At 39.7% G+C, this 13,633-nt stretch overlaps 1 protein-coding gene across 1 annotated transcript in view; it reads left to right on the top strand.

Moving 5' to 3' along the window:
- Positions 1–13,633, top strand: part of ankrd13a (ankyrin repeat domain 13A) — a 40,946-nt gene that overhangs the window by 11,429 nt on the left and 15,884 nt on the right. Inside the window, exons 4-7 of the mRNA XM_072247460.1 lie at positions 5,124–5,169; positions 7,177–7,320; positions 9,756–9,945; positions 13,129–13,195. Coding sequence (XP_072103561.1) covers positions 5,124–5,169; positions 7,177–7,320; positions 9,756–9,945; positions 13,129–13,195 — 447 coding nt within the window. The remainder of the gene's footprint in view (positions 1–5,123; positions 5,170–7,176; positions 7,321–9,755; positions 9,946–13,128; positions 13,196–13,633) is intronic.

Genomic DNA, 13,633 nt, shown 5'->3' with positions numbered 1-13,633 from the left:
TGATACCAGACTATATTATCAGTAGTATATATGGGCCATACAGTTCAAGAATTTAATTTACATCATCACCCTTTCCTCAGAATCAAATTCAAAGTATAAATCGTGTGTAACATTTTTCCTGTGTATATACTGTGCAGTTCTAAGCTAGCACTGGATAATTTTCAACTTAATTCAGACCCATATTGCTCGACTTTCTGCCAAACCAGAATGCTGGCCAAACCATTCTTAACACTATTGATTCTTGCATTCGGATTTTCTATTTGCATAAAAAAGGCATTAAGGCCGATCTCTCATTTTCATCAACTATGTTTATTGATGTCTTTGTCCCCATCATTTTCCTTATTGACTGCTTTGGGATTTGCTGTACATCTACAGTAAGTTAAAATAACTTGGTGTGTATCAAACATCTGTTTAATTCAAAGTTCAAAGAAAATTTATTATCAAAGTACATGTATATCACCATATATGAAGATTCATTTTCTTGTGGATATTTCATGTGAAATCTTCACTTGATCATCTTCCCAACAAGAGTTTATAGATTGTAATCAGGAACAATGAGCAAGTGCAGGATGATGTAATTGATTTAGCTCTGGGGATTTTTCTGATTTGTAAGACTGTGCTGTAGTTTGAATCTTTGGAGAAATTGCTTCATGATTTAACTTTAGAAACAACATTATTTATTTACTATCCTTTGTGTTTTTTTTCTTGTTTCTTATTTTCAATTTGGGGAAGCTAAACTCCTCTCTGCAGTTCAAAGATCATCCCAACTATCTTTCTATAATTCACTCTGCAATCTTCAGACTTTTTTAAAAGAGGGATTGCTGCTAAAAGATGGATTTCACCAATAAAGCAACTTTCCTTTTTAATATTACATTGCAAGAGAATGCTAGGTTAGTATTACATAGTGGGTTTGAATGAAGAGCACTTGCCGTAATTAAGTAATTCATACAGCTGATTCTTGTTGGAAAATGGAAATTTAATTCTCTAGCATCAGAGTCAATGCAAAATCTTAGGCTTAAACTACATTATAGGGCTGGTGTAGTGGAATCATTCTTGCCTAGAAATTCATCCCTGACTGGAGACACTTAACAAAACAGTGGCATCAACATGTTGAACTCAGAAACAGATTTTTATAAAAATATCATCTTTGGAAAGCAAAATTTGCTGTAAAATAATTGTAGGCTGTATCTCGGGTAATGATGAGTTTGAGTACAGAGAGGAAATTAAGAACCTGGTGGCATGGTGCAAAGACAATAACCTATCCCTCAACGTCAGCAAGACGAAGGACTTGGTTGTTGACTTCAGAAGGAGTAGTGGACCGCACGACCCAATTTACATCCTCCTCCTCCTCCTCTTCTTCTTCCCAGCTGTTTAGACGCATGTAGGCGTAATACAGGATGTATAATTAATTATAGATCTTCAAGGAACTCAAATTCTCGAATACAACCTAGTCTCACGTATAAACTGAATAATAGACTCTTCAATCAGATGTTGATTCTCTTGATGGCCAAAGATTGAATAGAAAACCAAAATAAATTTAAGCCAGATAGCCTCTTGAACAACATGCTTCTTTCAATTTTGTATCAATTACAGCTCAGCAAAACATGCTGGACTGTCTCTGGACTACCACAGTCACATAATCCAGTAAGATGTTTTCCTATTACCTTTAAATAATAGTTTAGCCCACAATGCCCCAAACTAAGTCTTGTAAATTTCACCATATCTCTACGACTTAAAAGGTAACAGTCTGAGACCTTTTTAACTAGTGGGTGACTAGAAAAATAATGCCTGCCCCTTAATTCATTTTTCCAATCTTCCTGCCACTTCTTCTCTAGACCTTTTTTTAATCCTACTTCTCAATTCTGCTCTGCCTAGGGGAACTCTAATTTCTGCTTGCCTGCTCTGTAAGGAAGACTTTGCAATGCCATCCACAATTTCATTTCCCTCTACCCCAACATGCCCATGTATCCATGAAAATGTAACTGCACAACCCATCTTCCCTACTCTAAACAACACTAAGAGAATCTCAATAACTGTCAGGACGAGCTTTTGATTTACTCCCTTTTATAGAGTCTAAGGCAGCAGCAGAATCCGAACAGATGATAACCCTCCGTGGTCGAGAGCTTTCTATCCACCATAAGGCCCAGAGGATTGCTAATAATTCTGTTGCAAATCAGAAAAGCCATCTGAAACCCGGTGACCAATCTTAACTCCAAGACAGTTCCCATCTCCATTCATGCAAAGATAAGACTAATGACCCTCTCATTGCCTCCACGACTCTTAACGACCCTCATGTGATTGCAATATCTTCAAACGACTCACAGAGATTATAAACTGGAAAACTACTCACCTTGATCAGAATTGAAGAAGCCTCTTGAATGAATGGTGAAAGGTCTTCTAGACAACACAGCAAGTCCAGTTGCCTTGATTTACTACTGCTTGATACACAATGACCTGGATGACTGAGGACCTTCATAGACATAACATAATAACACTTGAACACTACCAACTAGAAATGAATTTCTAGACATACATAATTTTAATAGAACAGCGAACACTACAGCACATTACAGGTCCTTTGGCTCACTATATTGTGCCGACCTTTTAACCTACTCCAAGAGTTTTATGCTATTAAAATATCTTTTGACTTGAAACATTAAAGTTCAATGTAAATTTATTATCAAAAACATATGTCACCATATACAACCCTGAGATTCATTTTCTTGCGAGCAATCACAGTAAATACAAGAAAGGCAATAGAAATCAGTGGCTGCAGAAAAATTAATCTCAGGATTGTTTATAGTAATATATATCTGTACTTTGACAATAAACTTTACTTTCAACTTTGAAAGACCAGGACAGACATCAACTAACATTCAAAAAAAATCTTTTTCTCCACAGTCGATTTCTAGCTACCGAGTGCATCCAGCTTTTTTATATTTTTGGTTCAAACTTGTGTGAGGAAGATTTTATTGACCAGATAATTTTTCCCAGTTCTCTCCTCTTTTGAAAAAAGCCAATTTTTTTTTTTTTACTTTCCTGGTTCAAAAGAAATAATAGAATATTCTATGTTGGTAAATACGCTTTGTACCCCAAAACAAATCTACCTTTTTGTTACACGCACAAGATGCTGGAGGAACTCAGTAGGTCAGGCAGCGACTATGGAAAACAGTGAACAGTCAATATTTTGGGCCGAGACCATTCTTCAGGACATTTTCTGTTAGGTCCCTTAATAATATATTACTGATTACTGTACTACCTTAATTAAAATGTACCTTAATTTTCAATTAAAGAATATTACATTAAGTTGTAAATATATAGTGCCGATTTTAAAAATATTCACCCCCCTGGAAGTTTTCATGTTTTATTGTTTTACAACATTGAATCACAGTGGATTTAAGCAACACACATCAAAGTTGCTGGTGAACGCAGCAGGCCAGGCAGCATCTCTAGGAAGAGGTACAGTGGACGTTTCAGGCTGAGACCCTTCGTCAGGACACAGTGGATTTAATTTGGCTTTTTTTTATACTGATCAATTGAAAAGGATTCTTTCGTGTCAAAGTGAAAACAGATATCTACAAAGTGATATAAATTAATTACAAATATAAAACAAAATAATTTATTGCTTAATTATTCACCCTCTCGAAGATGACACACCAAATCGTCACTGGTGCAGCCAATGGTTTTAGAAGTCACGTAATTAGTTAAATGGAGATCAACTGTGTGTAGTCGAGGTGTTTCAATTGATTGTGGTAAAAATACACCTGTATCTGGAAGGTCCAACTGCTGATGAGTCACTATCCTGGCAAAAACTACACTATGAAGACAAAAGAGCCCTCCAAACAACTTCATAAAAAGGTTATTGAAAAGCACAAGTCAGGAGCTGGACACAAGAAAATTTCCAAGTCACTGAATATCCCTTGGAGAACAGTTAAATTCAATCATCAAGAAAGTAGAAAGAATATGGTACAGCTGTAAAACTGCCTAGAGCAAGCTATCCTTAAAAACTGAGTGACCGTGCAAGTAGGGGACTAGTGAGGGAGACCACCAAGAGACCTATGACAACTCTGGAGGAGTTCCAAGCTTCAGTGGCTGAGATGGGAGAGACTGCACATACAGCAACTGTAGGCCAGGTGCTTCACCAGTCGCAGCTTTATGGGAGAGTGGCAAAGAGAAAGCCACTGTTATTAAAAAAAAAACATGAGATCTTCACTAGAGTTTGCCAGAAGGCATGTGGGAGACTGAATTCAGCTGGAAGGAAGGTTCTATGGTCTGATAAAACCAAAATTGAGCTTTTTGGCCATCAGACTAAATGCTATGTTTGGGATAAGCCACACACCATTCCTACCATGAAGCATGGTGGTGGCTGCATCATGCTGTGGGGATGCTTCACTGCAGCAGGTCCTGAAAGGCTTGTGAAGGTAGGGGGTAAAATACAGAAAAATCCTGGAGGAAAACCTGATGCAGTCTGCAAGGGAACTGCGACTTGGGAGAAGATTTGTTTTCTAGCAAGACAGTGACCCCAAGCATAAAGCCAAAGCTACTCAGGAATGGATTAAAAACAAAGTTGTCCTGGAGTTCAGACCTCAATCCAATTGAGAGTTTGTGGTTGGACTTGAAAAGGGATGTTCACTCACCATCCCCATGCAATTTGACAGAGCTTGAGCAGTTTTATAAAGGAGATGGGGGGAAATTGCAGTGTTCAGGTGTACAAAGCTGATAGAGACCTATCCACACAGACTCAAGGCTGTAATTGCTGCCAAAAGTGCATCTATTAAATACTGACTTGAGGGGGGTGAATAATTCTGCAATGAATTATTTTGTGTTTAATAATTGTAATAAATTTAAACCAATTTGTAAAAAGTTGTTTTCACTTTGACACAAAAGTATCTTTTCTGTTGATCAGTGTCAAAAGAGCCAAATTAAATCCACTGTAATTCAATGCTATAAAACAATAAAACATGAAAACTTCCAGGGGAGGGTGTGAGTACTTTTTATAGGCAATGTATCAGCTAATTTAGGCCTTTTACAGGTCTGACTTGGTACTGAGAAGTTAATTGTTCTATTTTGGGTTTAAACGCTACATTCTATTTGATGTACTGAACCTATTTTTTTTTTACCAGACCTCTGATTTCTATGTGGAGATGAAGTGGGAGTTTACCAGCTGGAGTAAGTGACCCTCGTTTACAAATTAACGGATTTTCTGAATGTCTATGGTGGCAGTGATCCTATCTGGATGGGTTTTGTTTTATCTTGGGGGTGATTTACTCCTGAATAGAGCTGCCCTGATAATGAGACACCAAGAGGCAGATAAGAGCTAATCACAATTCACAGTTCCTACCATGGGCTATAAATTTGGATTCTTACCTAGCTCAGATTGTGAAATATTACAGATGTCCAGGGCATTTCACCTCCCTATTGTGTAACTTTCAAACTGACATGCATTAGCTGTTTCCTGCAATCACGTGGATTTTTACCCAACAATGTTTCTATTGTCTAGAAATTCAATTGCATGATGATTCTTTTTCCAGCTTCATCCAATTAAAGTCAGTTGTTTTCTGGAGTGAAATACAAACGCATGTCTTTTGTATCACTCAACAATTCAACCATTTCCTGTCATGAGCTCCCCTCATAATCCCACACGATGTTTGTTTTGGAGTCGTTGGGTACTCCAGGAGTAAATACTGGTGCTGAACTGGGAGGTCTGCAGACTAGGTCAAATACATGCCACTCCGTTGAACCCTCTCCAATATCAGCACATCCTATCTTAGATAAGGGACCCAAAACTGCTCTCAGTACTCCAAGTGAGGCCTCACCAACGCCTTATAAAGCCTCAACATCACATCCTTGCTTTTATATTTTAGTCCTCTTAAAATGAGTGCTAGCATTGTATTTGCCTTCCTCACCACAGACTCAACCTGCAAACTAACCTTTAGGGGATCCTGCATATGGACTTCCAAGTCCCTTTGCAGCTCAGACATTTGAATTTTGTCTCCATTTAGAAAATGGTCCGCACTTTTATTTCTTCTGCCAAAGTCATTGATCATACACTTCTCAACTCTGTATTCCATCTGCCACTGATTTGCCCATTCTCTTAATCTGTCCAAGTCCTTCTGTAGCCTCTCTGTTTCCTCAACACTACCTGCCCCTCCACCTATCTTCATATCATCGGCAAACTCGGCCACAAAGCCTTCAATTCCATCATCCAAATCATCGATTATGTAACATAAAAGAAGTGGTCCCAGCACAGAACTTTGTGGAACACCATTCATTACCGCAGCCAACCAGAAGAGGCTCCCTTTATTCCAACTCTTTGCCTCCTGCCAATCAGCCACTGCTCTATTCAGGCTAGTATGTTTCCTGTAACATCATTGGCTCTTGTTAAGGAACCTCCTTGGTGGCACCTTGTCAAAGACCTTGTGAAAAACCAAGTGCACAACATCTACTGATTCCCTTTAGTCTATCCTGCCTGGTATTTCTTCAAAGAATTCCAACAGATTTGTCAGGCAAGATTTTCCCTTGAGGAAACCATGCTGACTTTGGCCTATTTTATCATGTGCCTCCAACTACCCTGAAACTATATCCTTAATAATCAACTCCAACATCTTCCCAACCACTGAGGTCAGACTAACTGGCCTATAATTTCCTTTCTTCTGCCTCTCTCCCTTATTGATGAGTGGAGTGACATTTGCAATTTTTCTGTCCTCCAGAACCATTCCAGAATCTATTGATTCTTGAAAGATCAGTACTAATGCCTCCACAATCTCTTCAGCCTCCTTGTTCAGAACCCTGCGGTGTAGGCCATCTGGGTCAAGGTGATTTATCTACCTTCAGACCTTTCAGTTTCCCAAGCACCTTCTCCCTAATAATGGCAACTTCACACACTTCTGCCCCCTGATACTCCTGAATGTCTGGCATGCTGCTAGTGTTGTCCCCAGTGAAGACTTGATTTATGCTTTTGGTGAAATGTAATTGTATTTTAAACTTGTATGATGAATCTTTATGTAAAGGAACAGACATTAAATTTCAAACAATATTTGTACATGAAAGACCGAATTTCAGTATTCAAAGGTCCAGAAGTAAAAGTTTTTTTCTTTTCACTTCCAGCAACAAATTAAGGCTTAAAATATATTTTTTCCCCCCTGCACATTTCGCTGATTCTTCTCTCTTTCCCAGTTCCCCTCGTTTCCAAGATGTGCCCAAGTGATGTATACCGTATATGGAAGAGTGGTGCCAACCTACGAGTAGATACTACCTTACTGAACTTCGAGAATATGAAATGGGAAAGGGGCCATCGCAGCTACATTTTTAAGGGCAAAGGTAAATGTGGTAACTTCAAATTTGGGTAACTAAGCTCTGTTGGTTTTATTTTCATTTCCCTCAGTTTATATCAATCTTGAGGCAGTCATATTGCAATTCATTAAACACAGTTTACCTAAGAATACAGTGGATTCCAATTAATTGAATCAGCCACTGATTTGGTTCGTAAAGAACAAAAAAAACTGAGAAAATAGCCGGGATTCCCTTCGTTTATTTAGGACACCATGCCACTTACTTGGGGCAGGAGACTGTTGCTGATCAGTGTTAGTTGCTTGCACTTTTGTGGCCATTCGACACTACACCATGCTCAGAGTGAACGGTTTTTAAATAGCTTCAGTTCCATGTGCTTATGTTCAAAAAAGCAGGTGATTTTTTTGTCCCTGATCGTTGGTGAGAAATAAGCAGTAAGACAATTCAGAACTGTTTTGCTCACTGTGGTTTCAAGCATGCAGGCTTGGAAATGCCACAAATGGCCAGGAGTGAAAATGAAATGATTTTACTACTTCAGCAAATTAGGAACTACCAAGAATTTGAAGGTATTGGCCATCATCTTGAATGTTACAATGAAAATGAAGATTTGGAGGATTCAATCATCGACAGCATTGTATGAAAGCAGTCCATTACCTGCACTAGGTGCCCATGCTGATTTTGTTCAATGCGTCCACTGGATGAATTCCTCCATCGCTAACTATTAGGAACTAATACACAGTTTTATTGTACTGTAGTACTTTTGGTAGTGTTCTAATTTGTTCTGTATTTCATTTGCTCAGTTTTTTTTGTTATACCTTTTTAACCATTTCCAGGAAATTTTGGCTAATTGAGGCAGCAAAAATAAACTGGCCCCAATGTATAGCAATTAACCGGGATCCAATGTTTAGATTAGATTATGAGGACACTCAGTCCTCATTTATTGTCATTTAGAAATGCATGCATTAAAAAATCATGCAATGTTCCTCCAGAAAGGTATCACAGAAACACAGGACAAACCAAGACTAAAACTGACAAAACCACATAATTATACCATACAGTTACAACAGTGCAAAGCAATACCATAATTTGGTAAAGAGCAGACCATGGGCACGGTAAAAATCTCAAGTCCCGATAGCCCCATCATCTCACGCAGACGGGAGAAGGGAGAAACTCTCCCTGCCATGAACCTCCAAAGTGCCGCAAACTTGCCGATGCATTGGAAGGACCCGACCGCAGCCAGCTCTGAGTCCGTCTGAAAACTTTGAACCTCCGACCAGCCCTCCGGCACCGAGCACCATCTCTGCTGAGCGCTTTGACCCCGCCTTGGCCGCCGAGCAACAAGCAAAGCCGAGGACTTGGGGCCTTCCCCTCCGGAGATTCTGGACCACACAGTAGCAGCGAATATGGGAACATGAAAAATAATCTGGATATAACAAGACTACCACAAAGGAATAGTCTTAGTATAGTGGGTGAATATAAAGCCTGGTGAAATTCTGAGTCATATAAATCAGAAAGACTCAAAAGTTCCACCTTGTTCTGATCCTCATTAAGGGTGTTACATTTGGTTTCTTTCCTCTTTGCTCTTTGGCTAACAGCATGTTGAGGAGGGAAGTACTAAGACAGGATTTGAACTCTGTAGCCTATATTTGACTTTTAATGGAAACTATGCAAAGATATACATTCAGTGGCCACTTTATTAGGTACCCCCTGTATCCAAAAAAAAAAGTGGCCACAGGACTGGACTCCATGTGGTTTACTCCTATCCACTTAAAGGTTTGATGTGTTGTGCAGTCAGAGATAATCTTCTGCACACCACTTTTGTAACGCATAGTTATTTGAGTTACTGTCTCCTTCCTGTCAGTTTAAACCAGTCTGGCCATTCACTGGATTTTTTTGTTCTTTGCAGAATTCTCTGTAAACTTTAGAGACTGTTGTGCATGAAAATGCCAGGAGATCAGCAGTTTCTGAGATACTCAAACCACCCCATCTGGCACCAAACCATGATCAAAGTCACGTAGATCATATTTCTTCCCCATTCCGATGTTTGATTTGAACAACAACTGCATGTGTTTATGCACTGAGTTGCCACCACATGATTGGCTGATTTAGGTTTTTGCATTAACAAGCAGCTTTACCTAATAAAGTGGCCACTGAGTCTGTGCTAGTTTGGCCATGCTAACTCTCATTGGCAAAGCACCTGTATGTATTGTCTATAACCCCAGATTAGAATGGTAATTTATTACAGTTTGACAGCTTGCCTTTTTGAATCTGAATTAAATCAGTCATCAAATGTCAAGGTGAGAAGATCAATGCAGAGAAAACTTTTATCTTGCAAAATAAAAAAAAAGGAATTGAAATTGCAAGTCTTCATGAACTATTTTGTCTAAATATGTAGATGATTTTTGATTTGCAATGATCTGCCAGTAACTTTCTTTAACGTTGTTGTGATTTTCTTTCTGGTAAAGCTGACAGGGCCGAGTTTATAGAAGTGGACCATGATAACCAAGTCGTAGACCTGGAACACTTCGAGCTCTCACAAGAACAACAAGGTCTCACACTGTCGTCCGTAAGGCCAACAGCAGATCAAGTTGCAAGCCGTCTTACTTCCCCCATTGTTTCCACGTACCTTGATACAAAAAACATATCCTTTGAAAGGTAACATTAGACTTGCACCATACTTGAAATTCTAGTCATCACTGAAGTTCAGTACTGGTGTGTCAGGGGAATGTTAAGTATAAACAATCAAAAATCTGAAAATGAGAAAATCTGCAGATGCTAGAAATCCAAGCAACACACACAAAATACTGGAGGAACTCAGCAGGTCAGGCAGCATCTATGGAAATGAGTGAACAGTCAACATTTCAGGCCAAGACCGGAAGAAGGGTCTCAGCCTGAAACATTGACTGTTTACTCTTTTCCATAGACATTGCCTGACCTGCTGAATTTCTCCAGCATTTTGTGAGTGTTGAATCAAAGATCTGATTTGGCTAATAGTTTGTGCGATCAAATGCAAGCCAATTACAAGGAAATTTCTTCAAAGTTCCAAGTAAATTTTACTATCAAAGTACATATATGTCACAGTATACAAGCCTGAGATTCATTTTCAAGTGGGCATACTCAGCAAGTCTATAGAATAGTAACTACAACAGGAATTTATGAATAAAGTAGTCAAATACTTTATATTAATTAACCAATATATAAAAGAGAAATTTCTTTGGCTAGAGGGTGGTGATGGCTGTGGAGGCCAAGTCATTGGGTATACTTAAAGGGGAGTTTGATAGGTTTTTGCTTAGTACGGTCATCAAGTGTTATAGGGGGAAGATAGGAGAGTGTGGTTGATAAATCAGCCATGATGGAATGGTCAAACAGATTTGATGGGCAAATGGCCTAATTCTGCTCCTATGATTTATGGTCTTAAGTTATTAAAGACCATGTTGTGTAATTAATTTGATTACAAAGTAACCTTTTCATTATGCAAGTTGTGTAGATGTCCCTATCATGTGGACTCAGTGCAGGCTTCAAAAAAGACTAAAATAATATAATAGTAAATAAAATGACAAAATAAGATGAATTTATAAATTTGGCCTTGCACGGTAAAGTTACATATGCACGAAAAAGGGAAGAATAAGAAGCAAGTGACGTTCTTTTGGAGGTTAAAAAGGGATGAACAATAATGGGGTAGAAATGGCTGTGCACTTGTCTGAGCAGAGCAAACATTATGGCCGAAATGTATCGGTCGTAAGTACATTCGGCTAGTCATAAATGGGGTTCTCGCATAAGTAGTATTGGAGCATGAAAGAGATCATCCAGTTAAACCTTCCTTCCATTTTAGGTGGCCTGTCGATACAAACTTCCCCTCTCTGCTTTCTATAGGGATCGCTCTCCATGTGACTCACTTGTCCATTTGCCCCTCCTGGTACTTTTCCCCACAAGAGTGACAAATGCCACGCTTGTCCTTTCACCCTCATCACCATTCAGGGGGTCCAAACAGCCCTTCCAGGAAAGGCAACACTTTACCCTGTTAGGGTCATCTGTTATATCCAGTGCTCCAGGGGTGGTCTCTTTATCAGTGATACCCAAAGCAGATTGAGGGACCACTTTGTCGAGGATCTTAGCCCTGTTTGCACACAGAGGCAGGACCTCCTGGTGGCTACCTATTTCAGTTTGACTTCCCACCCATTCCAAACTGGCATCTCTGTCTATGGTTTCTTCTACTGCTATGACGAGGCCAAACTCGGGTTAGAGGAACAAGACCTCATATTCCGTCTGGGTAGCTTCCAACCTGATGGCATGAACATTGGTTTCTCCAATTTAAGGTAATGTCTTCCCCATTCCCTCCTTAATCCTTTCATTCCCCCCACCTTCTTATTCTGGCTTTTTTTTTTCCAGTCCTGAGGAACAGTCTTGGCCCAAAACGGCAACTGTTTATTCCCCTCAAAGATGCTACCTGACCTGCTGTGTTCCTTCACAGATTCAACCTCTCTCCTCATTTCTTCTCATTTACTCTCTTTTTAATCTCATTTTTACTCTTACACTCCTCTCAAAGACGTTAGAACTCCAGGTCAGTCTGACAAACATTTGTGATGCGTGTGAGATGTTGAAGTGGTGAATCAATTGGGAATGGTCCTGAAACATAGAGTACATGGTAAGATGTTTATTTTTAGAAATCATGTGCATTTGGTCATGTGATAGCTTTAAGATGAGTAATGTGATAGCTTAAAGAAGCCCCTTGCCCAAAAGTGCTGGGGGTTTTCATCACAGGTAAAGCCCTCACCACCAGCGTGCACATCTATACAGTGCACAGTTGTATCATCCATCATCAGGGAGCCCCACCACCCAGGACATGCTCTCTTCTTATTGCTGCCATCAGGAAGATGGTACAGGAGCCTCAGGTCTCACATCACCAGGTTCAGGAATAGTTATTACCCCCCAGCCATCAGGCTCCTGAACCAGGTGGGGATAACGTCACTCAATTTCACTTGCCTCATCACTGAACTGGTCCCACAACATATGGACTCAATTCGAGGACCCTTCATTTCATGTTCTCAATATTTATTGCGTATTTATTATTATTCATTTTCTTGCGTATTGGCACAGTGTGTTGTCATTGCACGCTGGTTGTCTGCCCTGCTGGGTGTGGTCTTTCATTAATTTTATTGTGTTCTTGTATCTACTGTGAATGCCCACAAGAAATGAATTTCAGGATTGACATATATGTACTTTGATGATGGACTTACTTTGAACTTTTGATTGAGACAATTTCATCGCTGTTTAAAGAAATTCCTTGTCAACCAATGCTTGTGATTTTGATTGAGGAGCTTGGAAGGAAGAGAAACAGGAATAAACCTGAATTTCAGGAAATTTTAGCTAGCATCTATGTACTTTGATTTTGGAACTCTTAACTTGTAACCCCTCCAATTTTATTTGACAAATAATACTGAAGCATGGGGTAACGTAATGCCATACGGCCTGTTTTAGTTTCCCTGAAATGTGAACATGTTGGAATGTTCCTATTTTATATCCAGGTTGCTGATTTGAAACTGGATATTTTAATGAATGTCATTCAGCAGTGGAACTCTAAATGTTCGTTCTTACTAAATCTAATTTATTTAACATTCATTTTCCACATTTAAGAGAGGTTTGGATATGTACGTGGATGGGAAGGGTATGAGGGTTATAACCCAGATGCAGGTTGATGGGACTAGGTTGAATTAGTAGCTTGGCAGAGAATAGATGGGCTGAAGGGCCTATTTCTGTGCTTTAATGCTGTATGATTCTATTTGATGTGTTTATTTGTGTGGGGAGTGTGATGTAATTAATTCTCTGCTTACCCACCAGGAATAAATCTGGATTCTGGGGTTGGCGGACAGACAAGACTGATGTTATACAAGAGTATGAGGCCAAGGTACAGTAAGTTCTGCAAATAACTCGATTCATTATTTTCTTTCTTTTTAATTAAGGCATCCGTTAGTCTTGCAAGACCATGGATCTGCGCCTGGAAAGTCTTCACTCTCCAGGGCGCAGGCCTGGGCAAGGTTGTATGGAAGACTGGCAGTTGCCCATGCTGCAAGTCTCCCCTCTCCACGACACCGATGTTGTCCAAGGGAAGGGCAAGGGTTGATACAGCTTGGCACCGGTGTCGTTGCACAGCACTGTGTGGTTAAGTGCCTTGTTCAAGGACACAACACGCTGCCTCAGCTGGGGCTTGAACTAGTGGCCTTCAGGTCGCTAGTCGAATGCCTTAACCACTTGGCCACATGCCCACAACACATTCTTTTTAATATTCCTGTCAGAAACATGCTGTTGAAAACTTCTGAGGGGACTTTTCACAACAGCTGTCATC

The sequence above is a fragment of the Mobula birostris genome, chromosome 31 (assembly GCF_030028105.1).
Source record: "Mobula birostris isolate sMobBir1 chromosome 31, sMobBir1.hap1, whole genome shotgun sequence".
NCBI lineage: Eukaryota > Metazoa > Chordata > Chondrichthyes > Myliobatiformes > Myliobatidae > Mobula > Mobula birostris.
The sequence above is the reverse complement of the archived record's forward strand: the minus strand, read 5'-3'. Positions and strand labels throughout refer to the sequence as shown.